Below are 19,541 nucleotides of genomic sequence, written 5' to 3'. Positions count from 1 at the left end.
TAAAGGACCTTACATTTTCGGATTTTGCCTAAATTTGTCAATGAGACAAATGCATAATGCTTATTTTATTCATAATTGTATACAAAACATCAAAACAGATTTCCCTGATATAGAGTTAATGGAAATGACCCGGAGGTGAAGTAAATTGCCATAAAGCAAGTAATACACTGTCAACAGCCTGCAGCTACTCGTGGTTCAGGCAGAAGGCCAGTTACTTCACTTTCTGTTCATCCCTGGGTCCTGCAGAGCTGAATGCATTATAAATACTGCTATTACATGTGAGAATGGAAATTTCCTGTGTTGGCTGGGACATAAAAATATATAAAAGAAAAAAAATCAAACAATAACATTTCCATATGGCTTTATGATCTTAGTTGTATTTTCATAGGCATGAAGTGTCTGTAGCTCAGCAATAGATTTTTTTCCCCTGATTCTATTGTTTTTGTTCAATAACATTTTTTTAAAAAATTAGGACTAGGTTCTTTTATCTGCCAAAAAACTTACGATGTGAGCTTCCTTGCTGCATTGTGGAAATGTCCCAATTCAAATTCACAGGCTTTCAGGCATTCTTAGAACACCACTTAGGCGCTCCCTGAAGTGGTGCTGATAGTTTTATCCCTCTTGATATATCAATACTTGTACTTAAAAGATTTTTTTTCAATATGTTAGCTCTGGACGGACATAACTAAGGTTAGATATTCACTGAGGAAAGGAAGAAAATGCAGTATAATTAGCCCTGAGTTATTTATTCCACGACTTCATATATGTTTAGCAAAAGCCTTCTGGATAATGTCTGTTTGTCATCTTCTTGTGTTGTAGTTGGCAAAAAGCCATGATTTAAATTAGTTTAGGTAATTCCATGTATTCTGTAGAAGAGTGTCTTATGACTGTGAAGGCTTTAAATTAGATTTTAAAACTAACATTCATATTTTATAAATGTAACATTTTTAATCCCACTTTTAGGTTGGCACCATTGCAATGCAGAAATAATACATAGGTAACGTGAGAGAGAGTTGGTATATCTATTTAATGTACACACCAGGTCATAAAGGAGCACCTGAACCAAAAATGTGTCCAAAATCTTACATTTAGATATCTCCTACTGGTGGGGCCAGTTTTTTCTGACAAAAAAAAAAAAAAAGTAAAATAAATCATTTCTGCTGCTTGAGTAGTTTGTTTGAAAGTTATGTGACGTTGATGGGTATTGCACAGGACTATGATTAAGTTTAATATTATGCTACCTATGCTAGAAGATGCATAGCCCTTAATGCTAAAGATGGCATAGCCCTTTATAACAAGTCTTTAATTAATAGCTTGTCAACCTATGGTGCCACAATCCCTTTGTAATATAAAACTTGCCATTTAATTTCTAACAAGGAGAAAATTACTATTCACCTTCCTTAAACCTAGAGATATATTTTTTATGTAAATAATATCATCTTCATTGATCTAGCCTAAAATTTGTTTAAAATATCTCTGAAAATTACAACAAGCCTGTGAACACCTCCTAAATCCATTAGATAAAGGTCTATAATAACATTCTTTATATGTTTCTTTCAGGAGAAAGAAAGACAACAGTGTCTTGCACAAAAATCATGAACAAAAATATCAGCATTGTGGACAGCAAGAAATGCAAATATTTAACCAAGCCAGAGGCACAGATTCGCAAGTGCAATGAGCAGCCATGCCAAACTAGGTAACCCTGTCCCACACACTCCAAGTATTACCAGAGTCACATTTTCTTTAAAAACAATGCAAGGGATCTAAACAAAACTGTAAGCTTTTAAATAAGCAAGGTGTAAAAAAGACAGAATCAACTTGATGGAATGTATATTGGAGTGGTGCAGAAAGAAGCCATGCCTTAATAACTAATGAATGAGTGGAACCTTAGTATAACTTTGGAGCAGGCTCGCAACAAGGCTGTTTGGAATGGCCTCTCTCACAGGGTTTCTGAAAATCCATGTGCTTTCATGTAAAACGATGCTGGGCTTGAGTGGGACTAAACCCCAGTGTCAAATGTCCTAACAACTTGTAGGGATGGAATGATAAAAAGAGTGTGAGGCTGGGTTCATTCCTTTACAATATGGGGACAGGAACATTTCTAACCTGACACTCAGAGATTTGTTGAGGCTCAGTGAGTTAGGGTGTAGTTTTGAGTTCTTAGGAAGTCAAACAGAATTGGTCTCCTCTCACTGTAGTTTCTGCAGTGGAGTCAGTGAATGTACACATCCTACAACTCAGATACGCAAAGAATTTGTAGTTTTGTAGGGATCCGTAACTAATGAAATCTTCATGACCCTCCACCACAATGAGTAAGTATGGGCAGTGAAAGGGGGAGGAGGAACAGGGGTGCCTGTGAACTCTCTTTAGGCTTCTCTATCTTCAATAATCTCTGCAGAGGTGTGGTCATGTAGGCTAGTGCTCAGTTCTTCTGGTTGCTTTACACCCCTCTCTGATGCTCTGCATCCTGAGTTCCCTCAAGTTCTACTTATTGGAAAACTGCTATTAAGCCCTGCAGATCTGGCTTGTGCTACGTTAATGAGAGCTTAAAAGAATTTCAAAAATCCTTCCTTCCTCTACAAAGCTGACATTTCCAGACTGGCTTTTTTTTTTTTTGGTAGATTTCATATATTTAAGGTATCAAAAGCTGATTATCAACCTTTCCTTCCCTTTGCATTTGTCCTCTAACAATCATACACCTCCCCAAGGAAAGTAATATGCTTCTAAAGAACAGGACAAAAGAATGATCTGTAAGAGAATGTGCAAAAGGTAAAAGTACATTACAATACTTTCAATAATATTATGTGTCTACTATAAGCTTTTCAGCCTAACTATATAAGTAATTGAGCTAATTAAGCTTTTTTATAAGGCTGAGTAGTAATCAACCGGAAGGACAACCTAAGGAATTATTGTTTCCAGCAGTCATATCTTTGGGTCCTTTGCGTTCAGTGCGGGACAGATGTAAAAACAGAGTTTTGGGCCTTTTTTCCTGTCAGCTAAAGAACCTGGATACTTTTTTTGTTATTACTAGAGTCCCAGTGCACAAATTCGTGCACGGGAAGGGTCCCTCGGCCTGGCTGGCAATTGGGGCCGGTTGGGGCCAGCTGGCCAGGGCGATGGACCACAGGAGGTTGGCCGGCTGGGGAGAGGGACCGTGGGAGGTTGGCCTGCCGCAGGAGGTTGGCTGTGGGAGCACACTGACCACCAGGGGGCAGCTCCTGGATTGAGCGTCTGCCCCCTGGTGGTCAGTGCGTCATCAAAGCCACCAGTCGACCGGTCATTTGGTCGACCGGTCATTCAGTTGACTGGTCGTAACGGTCGCTTAGGCTTTTATATATAGAAATTATTCTTAAGAATTATCTTTCTCTTTATTTCTTTTTAATAGATATTAAAATACTATTTATCTTGCATTAAGTAATTTATTAAAATACTTCAAAACACCATTTGTTTTGTATACCATCTAACTTTCCCATATGGATAAAAGAGTAATAGCTTTTTCTGCTATATTGGGAATCTTGAATGAGCTGCTTGAAGGACGAGAGTGTACTAGTATTTGTCACTTTCTCACTGGGTCACTGAAGGATCAGAGTGTACAGTGCATGCCATGTGTTGTTCATTCTCCGACCTTGGCTACCTTAGGAGAAAAGGACTTAATGACTTGGTAAAATGAATAGTTTTAAAAGGTCAGTCTATTTCTGAGTGAGGGATTTTTGAGCTAGAGACTGGAAGTCTTTTTATAAGAAATTAGTATTTTTCTTCTCTTGGAAAAAAAAGGCAGTATATTTTATACTACCAAGAAGCTATATTGATGGGGTTAACCAAAATATTGGAAAGTGAAAATGAACCAGGGTGATTATTAGGGATCATCACAAGAAACTTCCCAAAACTTATTGGCATTGCACAAACTTTATTCTTCCTGCCTCTTCTTTTGCCCCACCTAGTAAGAAACATCCTAATTTCATTCACATTTATTTAAAATGTCACCAAAATGTCTGATGGAACCATACGTGCCAAATATAAAATATATCGATGTTCTAGTAAATAGCTTTGTGAGAAAGAATCTTAAAGATAAGGAAATGGGACAATTCCAAATTAGATGGATTCTAAAATACGTGTTCTCCTTTTTCAGCAGTTTTCACAAGGAATGGGAAAAAATAACTTTTTATCATTATACTAAGAATCCCTAAAATAATTTTATTTTAAAAAATGAGATTCCATAACATTGCAAATAGTTCTTTTTTTCAAGTTGAGGATTCCATAGTTGGGGAGAGAGGGACATGGATTTTAATGTGTATCCTTGTGCAGAAAGATGAAGCAGAACCTGAATGAAATTGGATGATAAGTACACCCTTTAGGAAAAAACCCATTAGGAGCCTCCAAATCAAGATGGTAGGTCCACATCATACTTAATAGGCCAGCACCCAAGAACCTTGCTAGAGGTGATACTGGAATGGAGATGTTATCATGAAGTGTTTTTTTGTTTTGTTTTGTTTTGTTATTGTTATTTGTTTCCCCCAGAAACAAAGGCATAGAATCATTTAGAAGTAAACCATTGTACAGATAAGAAAACTAGGCTATAAGAGGATGTAACATCTCTTAGTCTCATTGTTAAGAACATATGGGCTTAAGTAAATTTGGAATAACTGAGGCTAGTTCTATAAAATGGAGAGAAACATACTGTAAATTCCATTTCAAGAAATGTTTAATGCAAAGCTCTTGTATGAAAAGTGTTACCGATGCAAAGAAGAATAAAGCCCTGGTCCCTGCCTTTGAAGAGATTATGTACTCGGCAGCAAAAGAAGGTCACATTCTCTGGGTAGCCTGTGAGCCTCCACTTCCCTAGAGAATAACATGTACTTGTCTTGTGAGTGCCACAAGCCAGGTGACAAAGGGCAAAGGGGAACACAATCCCTGTGGGTTGAATGGCAGAAGCCCTGCTAGGAGGAAGGGACTTGGAGCTGCTGTCAAGAATCCTAGCAGAAGATGATCCAGAAACAAGTGCCATGAAGTGACAACAGAGCGTGTTTGGGGAACAAGCTGAGCATATGGCTTGCTTTCTAAACAAGTGGGCAATGAAGCTAGAGAAGTTTATGGATAAGTATATCTTTTAGAAATATACTGTAATGTAATATAGGTAGTATATGCTACATACTGAGTACCCGCTGTATGTCAGCCTTAATAAGCACTTTTACAAATGAGAAATACTTAACAGATATTAACTATTGTTTTAAGAATATGCACAGCTCGTACCGAACCCAGAATTAAGCCCAGGCTTCTAACTACCTGATCTGTGCTTAAATGCAATTGTGCAGATAGTTGAGTGGGGGACTCAGATCCCACTGTGAGGTTGTCCCAATAAGGGGAAATGCAGAGAGGGTTTTATTGACAGGAAGTGTGCAAATACCAAATTTTGTGAAAGACTTTCCTGGCAGAGGCCTTGATTCATTCCTGAAATAAATTTGGAGCAGTGTTTAAATTAGGAGTTCTTAGGGGAGATCCCAATTCATTAGAAATGATAGCTGTCTTTTAATTTGTTTCAGTGACTGCTGCTTTACTTTTATTTATTTTTAATCTTTATTGTTGAAAGTACATATGTCCCCCTTTTCCGCCCATTGACCTCTTCTTTTTTTTTTTAATATTTTATTGATATTTCACAGAGAGGAAGGGAGAGGGATAGAGAGCTAGAAACATCGATGAGAGAGAAACATCGATCAGCTGCCTCCTGCACACCTCCCACTGAGGATGTGCCTGCAACCAAGGTACATGCCCTTGACTGGAATCAAACCCAGGACCTTTCAGTCCGCAGGCCAACGCTCTATCCACTGAGCCAAACCGGTTTCTGCCGCCCATTGACCTCTTCTAACCCACCTCCACTCCCCACCCCAGGCCTTCACCACCCTATTGTCCGTGTCCATGGGTTATGCATACATGCTTACAAGTTCTTTGGTTGATCTCTTCCCACCTACCCCTCCAGCCCTCTTCACTCTGAGATTCCACAATCAGTTCATTGCTTCTATGTCTCTGGATCTATTTTGTTCATTAGATTCCACATATGAGTGAGATCGTGTGATACTTGTCCCTCTCTGACTGGCTTATTTTGCTTTCTTACTTTACTTTTAGATGGATGATGACAGAATGGACCCCGTGTTCACGAACTTGTGGAAAAGGGATGCAGAGCAGACAAGTGGCGTGTACCCAACAACTGAGCAACGGAACCCTGATTCGGGCCCGGGAGAGGGACTGTGCTGGGCCCAAGCCTGCCTCCGCCCAGCGCTGCGAGGGCCAGGACTGCATGACCGTGTGGGAGGCGGGGGTGTGGTCAGAGGTGCGGCACACGCCCCATTTCTTTCCCTTTCCTTTTCCTTTTTTGACTTAGATTCTTTAAGGTCGTGTGGTATCATGTTTAGAATCTGTGCACGACAGTGAGTATTTTTCAATACCATCTGTTGATTTTGCTAATAATAAAAAAGTATGCTCATTATAAATAATTTTGAAAATATGAAAAACAAAGATTTTTTTACTCTTTATTTTGTAAATAATGTAACATGATGAAGAGCTTATTTTATGTACATTTTAGAATCCTGCTTTTTCATTTATATACCATGAGTATACTTTTAAGTGGACACGTATTAAAATACACATTTCACTCATCATATATCCCTGAACATTTAATCAAGAACGGAGAAGAAAGGGATTAACATTTAACAATCATTTTCTGTGAGCAAGGACTATGTTTTTAATTTATATTTAGTACGTTATTTATATTTAATCAGGAATTCAAGAAAGTTAACAGTTTTATCCTTTTATAATATAGCTTAGAGAAATTAAATCATTTACTTGAAAATTCAAGATAGTCTAACGCAAGCCATAAATTATGAGATATTTATGTATTTGTGAAAAATTTTACTACGTGTAAAATATTATTAGCTCCATGCTTAAGTTTTGAGGAACACGACTATTGGAATCTGCATGGCTGTTTCTATACTGTGTTGTTGCTAAATGTTTGCCTGCACCTCTTTCTTTAGACCAGTGGTTCTCAACCTTCCTAATGCCGCGACCCTTTAATACAGTTCCTCATGTTGTGGTGACCCCCAACCATAAAATTATTTTCGTTGCTACTTCATAACTGTAATTTTGCTACTGTTAATGAATCGTAATGTAAATATCTGTGTTTTCCGATGGTCTTAGGCGACCCTGCTAGCGGTTCTCAACCTGTGGGTGAGTGACTCACAGATTGAGAACTGCTGCTGTAGACCATCGGAAAACACAGATATTTACATTACGATTCATTAACAGTAGCAAAATTACAGTTATGAAGTAGCAACAAAAATAATTTTATGGTTGGGGGTCACCACAACATGAGGAACTGTATTAAAGGGTCGCGGCATTAGGAAGGTTGAGAACCACTGCTTTAGACCTTTTTCAGAAACAGATATAACTTGGATTTTCACGTTTTGCCATAGCTCTCAGTTCACTCACACTCCCCTGTCCCACCTAATGCCATTTTTGTCCCTGTGTCCAGATAGCAGTGATACGTACCTTTGGGAAGCTTTACATAATAGAAAGCATCAATGTACATGGGCGGGCAAGTTGCACCTAAAAGGATGGTGGAATATACATGTGTGCTTCAGATCTGTTATGTCACCAATGTCAATCAAGCATCAGTTATTTATAATATAAATTAAACTATTTGTGAATCAACTTACATTTCAGTCCATACAACTATTTAGAATGATGTTTTCTAGGGCTATATAATTATGTAAAGAAATTCTTTTTTATTTTTGTTAAGGTTTTCTTTGTTTTAGCTTTAAGAACAGTTTGTGAGAAATGCCATTCTATAAGAAATTTGGACACAGTCAATAGTGTGGTGATGGCGAGGGGGCAGGGAGGTAGGTGGAGGTGGAAGAGGGTATAAGGAGGATAAATAGTGATAGAAGAAAATAAAATACATTTGAAAAAAATTCTCATTTTTTACATTTCTTAAGGCTAAAACAGATAAAATCTTAGCAAAAATAAAACAATTTTATTACACAATTCTATGTAAAAAATTGCTGTCAATCAAATGTAGCATTTACATTTTGATCACTGTATTCTATTTGTCTTTCATAAATAATCCCTATGTTCTGTTAACTCTCTGCAATCAATGGTCATGTGCTCCTGAAACCCTTTCGCCCCAGCACTGTGCCTGAGCTACCTCGGGCCTCTAATACTGGTGCATAGCCTGTTCTCCTTATTCTTTATGTGGGTTATAGGCTTATGGAGATGAGTAGAATCCACACTTTACATAATTTCACTATTTGTCTCTCTTTTAAACACTGGTTTTATGCAAACTCTGATGTCTTCCAGTGCTCTGTCAAGTGTGGCAAAGGTGTCCGTCAGCGGACCGTGAGGTGCACTAACCCCAGAAAGAAGTGTGTCCTTTCCACCAGACCCAGGGAGGCCGAGGACTGTGAGGATTACTCAAAATGCTACCTTTGGCGAATGGGTGACTGGTCTAAGGTGAGAATCATTCTGTACATTCTCAGAATTGGGTTTTAATAATGTCTGCATTGCCCTGGATACTATATCCATATAGTATAGTCTTTAGGAGGGATGAAGGGTAGAGGTGAAGATTATAGGATATGGAATATTATATCCCCAGGTTCCAGGTTCAAATCCTGCCTCTGTCCATAATCATGGTATCTATAAAACTTTTAAAGATTAAGATAAAATGTATAAAGCAATTAACACGATTTTTGGACCCAAAGCTCTCAAAATGCAAATTATTGTTGTTTTGTTGCTAGTTTTTGTGATATTGTTCTTTGTCAAAATATTTTTTGCATAAAACTTCCCTAAGAAATAGAATGCTATCAGGTGAGTCAATTCAAAATATAATTAAGGGAAGTATTGGCAAAATCAAACAAAGGAATGCCCATCATAATAGGTAAAAGACAGTCTTCTTTCCACCAATATTTGGGGTTGTAGATAGAAGAAAAGAGAAGGAACGGAATTCTTTTTTTAAAAAAAAAATCTTTATTGTTCAGATTATTACAGATGTTCCTCTTTTTTTCCCCTCATAGTTCCCCTCCATCCAGTTCCCACCCCACCCCATGCCCTCGCCCCCTCACTGTCCTCGTCCATAGGTGTAAGATTTTTGTCCAATTTCTTCCCGCACCCCCCACACCCCCTTACCCCTAATAATTGTCAGTCCGCTCCCTTTCCATGCCCCTGATTCTATTCCATTCACTGGTTTATTCTGTTCATCAGATTTTTTTATTCATTTGAATTTTAGATTCACTTGTTGATAAATATGTATTTGTTGTCCATAATTTTTTATCTTTACTTTTTTCTTCTTCTTCCTCTTCTTAAAGACTGCCCTTCAGCATTTCATATAATACTGGTTTGGTGGTGATGAACTCCTTTAGCTTTTTCTTGTCTGTGAAGCTTTTTATCTGACCTTCAATTCTAAATGATAGCTTTGCTGGGTACAGTAATCTTGGTTGTAGGTTCTTGCTATTCATCACTTTGAATATTTCTTGCCACTCCCGTCTGGCCTGCATAGTTTCTGTTGAGAAATTAGCTGACAGTCATATGTGTACTCTCTTGTAGGTAACTAATTGCTTTTCTCTTGCTGCTTTTAAGATTCTCTCTTTGTCTTTTGCCCATGGCATCTTAATTATGATGTGTCTTGGTGTGGTCCTCTTTGATTCCTCTTGTTTGAGGTTCTCTGCGCTTCCTGGACTTGTAAGTCTATTTCTTTCACCAGGTAGGGGAAGTTTTCTGTCATTATTTCTTCAAATAGGTGTTCAATATCTTGCTCTTTCTCTTCTTCTGGCACCCCCATAATTCAGATGTTGGTATGCTTGAAGTTGTCCCAGAGGCTCCTTACACTATCTTCATATTTTTGGATTCTTTTTTCTTTCTGCTCTTCTTGTTGGGTGTTTTTTGCTTCCTCGTATTTCAAAAGTTTGACTTGATTCTTGGGATCCTCTAGTCTGCTGTTGGATCTCTTTATATTATTCTTTATTTCAGTCAGTGTATGCTTAATTTCTGACTGGTCCTTTTCCATTTTTTTGACATTCTCACTAAGATCCTTGAAGGTCTCACTAAGTTCCTCGGAGGTTTCTAGAAGATTCTTGAGTAACCTTATAACTGTGGTTTTGAACTCTATATCCAGTATTTTGCTTTTTTCCATTTCTTTCATTTGTGACCTGTTTCTTTGTCTCCACATTTTGGCTGCTTCCCTGTGTTGATAGAGTGGCCTTGTGTGCTAGGTGTCCTATAGGGCCCAGTGGCTCAGCCTCCCCAATCACCTGAGGTGGACACTCTTGGTACACCACTTTGTGGGCTGTGTGCACAGTCTTGTTGTAGTTAAGCCTTGATTGTTGTTGGTATCACTGGGAGGAATTGACCTCCAGGCCAATTTGCTGTGGGGACCAGCTGTATCTACAATGGAAGAGCTGCTGTGCAGGAGACATCCTTATGGGGCAGTACTTGCTTTAGTGGGGCTTTGGTGCTCACTGAGTCTGTCCCTTGAGTGTGTCACTTATGGATGTGAAGAGTTGTAATCTGGTATGGTCTCGCACTGACCATTGGGTACACTGGCTCTTGGATCTCCAAGGAGGTGCAAAGTCAGCCACTACCTGGGGCCACCCAGCAGGAGCTACAGAGAGATCTGCAGATTCCTCCTTTTTGTTTGGGGTTTTGAAGTACCCAGATAAGGTCTATCTGTGAAGCAAGGCAGGCTGCTGCTGCTGGGCCTTGGGCCTTCTTTTGGAAGCTTTGGGGCTCTCTGACCCAGTTGATGCCTGTTTGACAGGTTTTAGGCTGAGAAAGGACAGGCCATTCATATGCAAAAGCCGCTGTGCACAGCTTGGGTGGGGCGGGGTCTCAGGGAATCACCAGGGCAGAGAAAACAGCAATGGCTGCCAGTCAGCCCAGCAAGGGAGAGGTCCCGGCACAGTAACAATGACTGCTGCCAGCACCTCTGTCTGAAAGAAAGCCGCCCTCGCATTCCTGCCCCATGCCAGACAGTCCAGTTTCTCCCCGTATGTGTCTGGGTCCCCAGAGTCTTGCCCAGAACTGGAGTTCAGAGCAATTGGGAGCTTGTTTCTCCCTCCCAATTAAAAAAAGCAGTGCACCTGGTTGCCAGCCCATTCCGTGTGCACCTCACCACCTCCTACCAGTCTCAATGCACTTTCTTCTTTACTTCTAGGTGTGGAACTTCCACTCAGCCAACTTTCCTGTGATTCTGGATGATAGTTCTGTATTTTAGTTGTAATTTTGATGTGGTTGTGAGAGGCAGCAAGTACAGGTGTTTACCTATGCCACCATCTTGAGGAATGGAATTCTTGAAGCCTTTTGGTGAAATCAAGGGACACAGTTCATTGAGTAGTTGAACAGTAAATTTAATACCATGATAATAATGCTTATTTAAAATTTATGAATGGAGTCTCATATAATTGAGCTATAAACACAGGTCACATATTCACTCTGCGAAGTGAATTGATAAATAAATATATAAATCCCATGGTTTAAGATAAAATTCTGATCACACCTAGGGAAAATAGCTCTCAAATACTAGTTTTCAGAAATGTAAATATTAATCAAATGATCCCCTGTGCCTTGCCACATTTAGCTGTAATCTAATATACTTATTGTTATGGGATCATAAAATTCTAGGGCTTAGAAGAGACTTAAATCTTCTCTTTTCCTCTTTTATTTATTGTATAAGTAAAAAGTTGTGGCTGCTGGGGAATCGTGGGGAGTGTGGTAGCTCTTCATAAGTAACACCAAGGGAAATTCTGAAAGAAAATTTTTCATTGAACTATGCACTGTAGTTAGCCAGCTTGCCCAATATTGAAATCCATGATATTGTCTTTCCTCACTAACAAAAGTTTGCATATTAACATAGCATCTGAGTTCTCAGTAAACTGTACTCTCTTTCCACTACTTACAACATTCAGAGTTCACATTGGGACTCTTACAGGAGGCACTTGTAAACAATGTAAATCAATCCCTGGGTACAGAATTAGGAAATATTCAGCCCAATCTACGAATCTTTTAACTGGTGAACCATACTGTATAAGGAAACATCATCCTTCAGAGTAAACAACTTTTAGGTGAAACAAAATTCCAAATTAAACACAAATATATTTTTTAATGTTAAGGTTTATGCTTCCCCAATTCTTCGAGAGAAAAATATAGTAGGATGATAGGGAAAGACAATGATTTGGAAGTTAAGACACATGGGGACAGTTTGGACTTCCTCACTGTGCAGATGGCCAAACGGGGTAAGCCATTGAATGAATGCCTTTGTGTATTTGTTTCCATAGGAGTGAAATAAGGAAAATAAATATCACTATTGTGTTTATATATAAACTCTTAATTCAGCTCTGAAGGTATGAAACAGGAGGAGAAAATAAAGTACTAGTTGGAGGGGGTGGAGAAGATCACCTATTGCTCACTTTCTATTATAAGAACTCCCCATTCGTTTATTTTGGCTAGTGAAATTCTAGAGATTTTCCTTAAGTGATTCTACTAGTAAACTAAGGAAAAATTTAAAAACCACTAGAATATACGTATGAGTGACCTTTTCTCAACTTTATTAGTAGAACTATTTTTAAGTGTTAAGTCTATTAACTACAAAAGACAAATTTGTAATTGCAAAAAAAACCAAACCAACAAGAAGATCCAGGTTTTATTGTAAATTATGACACAGAACTAACTAAGCTCCTCCATTGCAGCATATGGAAATAGGGCTAGCAAATCCTATTTTCATGATAAATACTGTTGATTAAAATGTGCCTATTATGTGGACTCTGGTTAAATCTTAAGCAAAATCAAAATTAACTGGGGAGATTATAGAAGACATTAGTTTTGGTTTTTCATGCTAAGCTTGAAAAAAATATATTTTAAAATTTTACCGCAATTACATGTATCTAACTTTTAAATATACTTGGTTTGAATTACTTTAAATTGATTTTGTTGAGTTACCAAATTGCTACCCAGCTTATAGTACATGGCCATTGTGAGGAACAAAATCAATAGCCACAATATATATTCATTACTATTCTATGACTTCTTACCTTTGTTTGTTGGACTGTTTGTTTCTTGGTTTGCTTATTTAGAAGATCCAGGATGTTGCATTTTTCTTCTCTTTCTATGAATATAAATCTGTTCTTTACCCTAAAGCCATTTTCTCCTTCTTCATTTATATCTGAGGCCTCAGCATAACAAATTCAAACAGCAGTAGAACTTAAAGCCAGTGGCTACATGTGAACTTTATTGATTTCTCTCCTCCTTTTTTCACGCCTAAGATACCACTATCGTGTTAAAATGAAGACCATCCCAAAATAATTACAGAGAAAGAGAATAATGCTGTGATATTTCAATTCAGTTAAAATATTACTGGACAGAGGAAACATGGATCTCTTATTCTTATCAGCTGTGACCCTGGGATAAGGATAACAATAAGATGTGTGCAGTGGGAGTGGATTTCTGTGCTCTCTTTCCACTACTGAGGTCAATTAGTCCGCTAGTTTCACTCAATTCTATTAACATGGTTAAACTACTGATAAGCCTAAGTGGACTTAAAATTCACCCTTGCATTCTTTAATCTGGAGTATTCAATGGACTGTCCAGAAAGTCGAGCTCTAAAGCCCCCCTTCAGTAATATTAGTAGAGAATCAGTTAAAAGACAGACAGACTCTCGGGTTCACCCACTGTGTAAAACTCATTGACCACTATTGGACCAAGGTAATTTTGGCTAAACAGTTAAGGCTTACTAAGAATACGGCTTATGCCTCACACTGTGTTCACTGCATTTGTGTCAGCCTGTGTGATTTCTGCATTTATGATTTGGTGGTGTTGTGTAAACAGTGGAAACTTGCTCTCAGCTTCAAAGGAAAAATATCGATCCAAGTGCACTCAAAAGAGAAAAATCTCCTGTTCTAAAATCATTATCTCTGATTTCAACCCTGTAATAAGTTGAGTAATGCTCATGTTTATTTCATCGAGATTGGAGAGTTGGCAAAAATAGGACACAAACAATGTGGTCGCTCTGTTCAGCCTGGGTTTAACCATTGACACAGTTATGTGCCACACTGTGACCGTATCTCTGATGCATATATGGCTTTAGGGTTTTTCCTGGGAGAGCAGAACACAACCCATATGTTCTCTGGCAGTATAAATCTGTATTTATTCTTTTAAGCTGACCTAAGTTTAGAATACTGACTTTAAAAATATATTCTATACTGACTTTAAAAATAACAGCCTCTTTATGTTCAATTAAATGCTATATTTTCTGCCTCTATTTGGCCTGTCTTTATTTGAACTTCTACAACTTTCTTATTTTCATTGTTGGAAATCAGTAGAGGAGCAAATAAAAGAGTATTGTTTTATCTACCTGTTAGACAGAATTTAGTCCTTCATGAAGCTTTTTAGAGTTAACTTTTCTGTGCAATATTAAATGGTTTACAGTTTTTCAGGTGAATTATAATGACAACAAAACACCTGGGTATTGCAGATAATTATGGCTTATTCTCAATTTATACACTACAATTTGAATTTAATTTAGTCCTTTAAAATTCAGGGAAAGAAATAGTATCATATCAAATTATGACATGATTAATAGATTATTTTGAGTAGAGATTATGAGTCTTTTGTGGTGATGTAGTTCTAAATAATGCTCAAAGCACAATAAATCACTTTGGGTGATTTAATTATATAGATAATATGATATATCTTTGTTTAGAAATAGTATATGTAAAGCTTTCAGTATAAAAAAGTCATTTTTAACTTTTGCTGCAAAAGGAAACCACAATTATAGTCAGTATATTCAGTTGAATAGAAAGAGGAATTAGATAGAAGAGTTAATTCTTAGTTCAAAAACTAAGGTAATTCTTCCTAATGAATAGGGGAGCAATATCAGACTAAATACGTGTTTCCTAACTATATAAATTGCATTTAAGCTAATAGGAATTCTACCTATTCTGAGTCATTCTCTGAGTGGAGATTTCCTAGTTCTATGTAGTTACAAATCTCAAAATGGTATGTTGTAATTATTTTTTTTTTTTTTGGAAAAATAATGCTGTGGCTCAAAATAAAACAAATTGATTTTTCGTAACTTATTTTTGAAACCATGAAAAACTTGCATCTACTTATATTATTTCCGGTAAAAATAATTTTCTTATCACACATACTACAGATGTTATTAAAATCCACCTAGTATAGCCAGAACCGGTTTGGCTCAGTGGATAGAGCGTCGGCCTGCGGACTGAAGGGTCCCGGGTTCGATTCTGGTCAAGGGCATGTAACTTGGTTGCAGGCACATCCCCAGTGGGAGGTGTGCAGGAGGCGGCTGGTCGATGTTTCTCTCTCATCGATGTTTCTGACTATCTATCACTCTTCCTTCCTCTCTGTAAAAAATCAATAAAATATATTAAAAAAAAAAATCCACCTAGTATATTATATTGTCCTTGGACCCTATAATAACTATGGGAAAATGTGTCCTGACTAGTTAGCACTGTATTTTTCAAAGAAGCTCAAAAATAGAATTTTAAATTAAGTAAATTATGCTCTTCCTTTAAGGTGGCTTTGCATAATCAAATGTTATAATCTTAAAGTGTTCCCATATTGCATAATTAGCAAATTAAAACAATTCAACAGGAAGGTGCAAGATCAAAGAAACAACAAATCAATGAAAGATTCCTTAGTGACATACTTAAAACAAGTCTAGAAAGACAAAACAGAAGATTTATTACCCTGTCATACCTTTATTCAGATTGGCCAGCAGTCACTGTAACTGGATTGGTTTGCACGATTTCACTTATCACTAAAAAAAATTGATTTTATCTTGCTCTCTTTGTTATACTGGATTTGTGGAGACAGATCATGTGAATTTGAAGCTCTGAATACGATAATAGGCTAACACAGGCTGTTACAAAATCTCACAGGGTCCCTGGCCTGGTGATATGCCTTCTATTTTCTATACAGAAGCTTGTCACTCCTTAAAATTAACATTGACAGTAGTAATTGTGACTTATCACAGTTGGTAGGAAATTATGGGTAATCACCAGGGCCATTTCTTTCCACTGAAGGAAAACTCAGGGAATCATTAAAGGAAAGTTAAAGAGACATCTTAATCAGTGCAATCAAGAATATCTTAAACTAAATGACTAGATAATATCATGTTTTTAATGATGCATCTCTGCAGCCTAGTGTTTTTGCATTAGTTATAAGGGAACAAAAAGAACCAGATCAAAAAATTCCAAAGGAGGGATTTCTTGTTGCCCCATTATCAGGCTAGGATCTTAGGACTATGGATTCTTGTATGTCTGGACTGACCCAATACTGGCATGTATCCCACCCCAATTGAAATCAACTTGCAGGAGGTCTGAGGCTATGCAGAGCTTGCTGGTTTTAAGTGGATTCTTATAGGTTAATAGAAGGAGGCTCAATCAGTTGTTGGAAGGATTTCATTTAACTTTAAAGAAATAATTAGCAGCAATAGCAAATAACCAAATTAAATACCCTACAAAGATGTAAAAATAGAAAACGTTAAGTATTGGCTGAAACTAGAGAATACAGTAAAACAATGAATAAAATGAGAAATGCCATAATGAAGAAAATATATTGTCTTCCCAATCTGCTCAAAACCATTCCATGACATTAGCATCAGTAAAACTGGTAGTTAACCAAAAACCAGAATGTCATCCTTTTTATAAGACTAAATTCCTAATTTATGAATTCTTGAGACTTGTATCCCCAAAATTATGTTCCATAGAAAACTCATTCTTTGGGATGTGGTCTCCATGTATGAAAAATACTGTAGTTAAGCAATGATAATAAACAAATAGTTTTTGCTGTAAATGACAAACATTCTGCTGTACATAGTAAGTCTCAAGGGGAGAATATAGTATTTCTCTTTTCTTTTTTCTTTTCACCAAAGGTGATGTTTGCAGAGCATGTAGCTAGTTTGTTATTTAGTGTAATACACTTTGGGAAAGCTGGCATTAGATTATTCTGATTTCAAAGACCAGTTTGGTAAATATTATTTTCAAACTAGAGAAGATTTATAAATTGAAACCAAACTGAAGTTATCTATAATCTAGAAAATTATTTTTTTAATATATTTTATTGATTTTTTACAGAGACAAAGGGAGAGGAATAGAGAGTTAGAAACATTGATGAGAGAGAAACACCAATCAGCTGCCTCCTGCACATTCCCTACTGGGTATGTGCCCACAACCAAGGTACATGCCCTTGACTGGAACCGAACCTGAGACCCTTGAGTCCAGAGAGCCATCACTCTATCCACTGAACCAAACCAGTTAGGGCTAGAAAATTATTCTTGAGATGAATTATTATTTCTATTCAAAAGTATTTTCTTTTTTAAAAAAAAATTAGTTTTCAATTACAGAATTATTTTCTAATTATGTCTACCAGTCTATCGATATTTGGAAAAATAATTGCTTATCATTTTTATAATTTTAAATAATCTCATAAAACAGGAGAAAGGGGTACTCAAAGGAGCAGGAGGAAAATCATGGGAAACAAGAAAGTACTCTTAAGAACATTCAATGAGATGGGGACTGAGTCAGAGGGAGTTAAAGAAGCCCATTCTCAAAGTAAACTTCAGCTGCCCTAGGACTGTGCCATTGGCATTCCAACAGTTCCTGAAATTTGGAATATTTAAAACAAAATGTATCATTTTGTTTCTTTCAACCAATTTCCTTTTTCTGGAAAAATGTTGATATCGTCTTCCCATTTACCCAGACTGGAAGCTACCCTGAGCCTTTCTTCTTCTATACACAAGTAGGGTTTTGTCTCGGTTGTTATTTGTTTATTTATTTTTCAATTACAGTTGACATTCATTATTATATTACCTTCAGGTATGTAACAGAATGATCAGACATTTATATAACTTACAAAGTGATCACCTCGATAAATCTACTACCCACCTGGCTCCATGCATAGTTATCACAATATTACTGACTATATTCACTATGCTGTACTGTACGTCTCCGTGACTGTTTTGTAACTACCAATTTGTACTTCTTACTCCCTTCACCTTTTTCATCCAGCCTCCCAACCACTCTCCCATCTGGCAACCATCAAAATGTACTCAGAATCTATGAGTTTGTTTCTGTTTTGTTTGTTCATTTATTTTGTTCTTTAGATTCTACATATAAGTGAAATCGTATGGTATTTGTCTTTCTCTGACTGACATTTCACTTAGCATAATACCCACAAGATCCATCCATATATTCGCAGATGGTAAGATTTCATTCTCTTTTTCTTATGGCCAAGTAATATATATATTTACAGTATATTCACATCTTTATCCAATGTCAGTTGCTCTTTATTCCCAGTATAATACTACTATCCTTATTTTTTCACCAGGACTAGAGTAAAAATTTCTAATATGTTCCCTTATCCACATACTCCTCCTCTTTCACATCCATTCACTCACAGGGATGCCTTCCTCACTCTGTTCTAGAGCCCAGTACTTGCAGAGAATTCCCCATGGCTGTACTGTCACCTACCAGATACTCACTTGGCATTCAAAGCTCTCCATATTCTAGTCCTAACCTACCTATTGAAATTGGTCTCAGTATTCTCATTAATTTAGTATGTCCACTAAGCTCAGGCCTGAGCAGTGTATACTTCTACAATCTCCATGTCTTTGTTTATATTTTTCTCTTGCCTGGAATGTGTTTCTTCCAACTCTCTAAATCCTTCAAGTGCCTAATTTTTTTAAAGGGCTTCCCCAATGAGTGGCAGAAATAATTTGCACTTATTGACTATATTACATTTTCTTTCTTTTAAAATATATTTTTATTAATTTCAGAGAAAAAGGGAGAGGGAGAGAGATAGAAACATCAATGATGAGAGAGAATCATTGATTGGCTGCCTCCTGCACGCCCCACACTGGGGATTGAGCCTGCAACCTGGGCATGGACCTTGACCGAGAATTGAACCGTGACCTCCTGGTTCATAGGTCCATGCTCAACCACTGAGCCACACCAGTGGGGCTATGTTATGTTTTCTCAGTGAATTATTTATTGCCTTGCATTGTTGCTGTTTTATTAAGAATGTCTCAACCTTCTCACAAATCTGAGTGACCAGAGCATTGCACTACGTGTAGCAATATTTATTGAATAAATGACTGCTAAACAAACAAACAAAAAATGTGTGATGTATCTAAGCATTGTATGTCTTTTCTTTTGATCTATTTTATTTTTTGGAATCTAATTCTATAACAACTACAACTATATAACAACAATATTTTCCTACAAAAGAATTAGTAACTAGCTTCTTTTTCTCCAGGAAAATTAAACTAACCAATATAATTTTATGTAAACACATGACTCCCCTGACATTTTCCTGTATGAAAAATCAAACTACTTAAAAATGTGATTTTTTTTTAAAGTAAATTCACCCTTATTTGAAGAACATGCTATTTAAGCCAAGAAGTGTGCTTGACATTGAGCTTCAAGGAAGCTGGCAGACTTCCTCTGCATTCTTGTGAGTCCATTTGGCTGAACACCTGCCAGCAG

At 37.2% G+C, this 19,541-nt stretch overlaps 1 protein-coding gene across 1 annotated transcript in view; it reads left to right on the top strand.

Moving 5' to 3' along the window:
• Positions 1–19,541, top strand: part of ADAMTS19 (ADAM metallopeptidase with thrombospondin type 1 motif 19) — a gene marked incomplete at both ends in the record, with an annotated part of 216,683 nt that overhangs the window by 184,868 nt on the left and 12,274 nt on the right. Inside the window, 3 exons of the mRNA XM_080672669.1 lie at positions 1,561–1,696; positions 6,121–6,325; positions 8,347–8,499. Coding sequence (XP_080528795.1) covers positions 1,561–1,696; positions 6,121–6,325; positions 8,347–8,499 — 494 coding nt within the window. The remainder of the gene's footprint in view (positions 1–1,560; positions 1,697–6,120; positions 6,326–8,346; positions 8,500–19,541) is intronic.

Source organism: Plecotus auritus (genome assembly GCF_963455305.1).
Source record: "Plecotus auritus genome assembly, chromosome: 6".
In the NCBI taxonomy this organism is placed as follows: Eukaryota; Metazoa; Chordata; class Mammalia; order Chiroptera; family Vespertilionidae; genus Plecotus; species Plecotus auritus.
The sequence above is the reverse complement of the archived record's forward strand: the minus strand, read 5'-3'. Positions and strand labels throughout refer to the sequence as shown.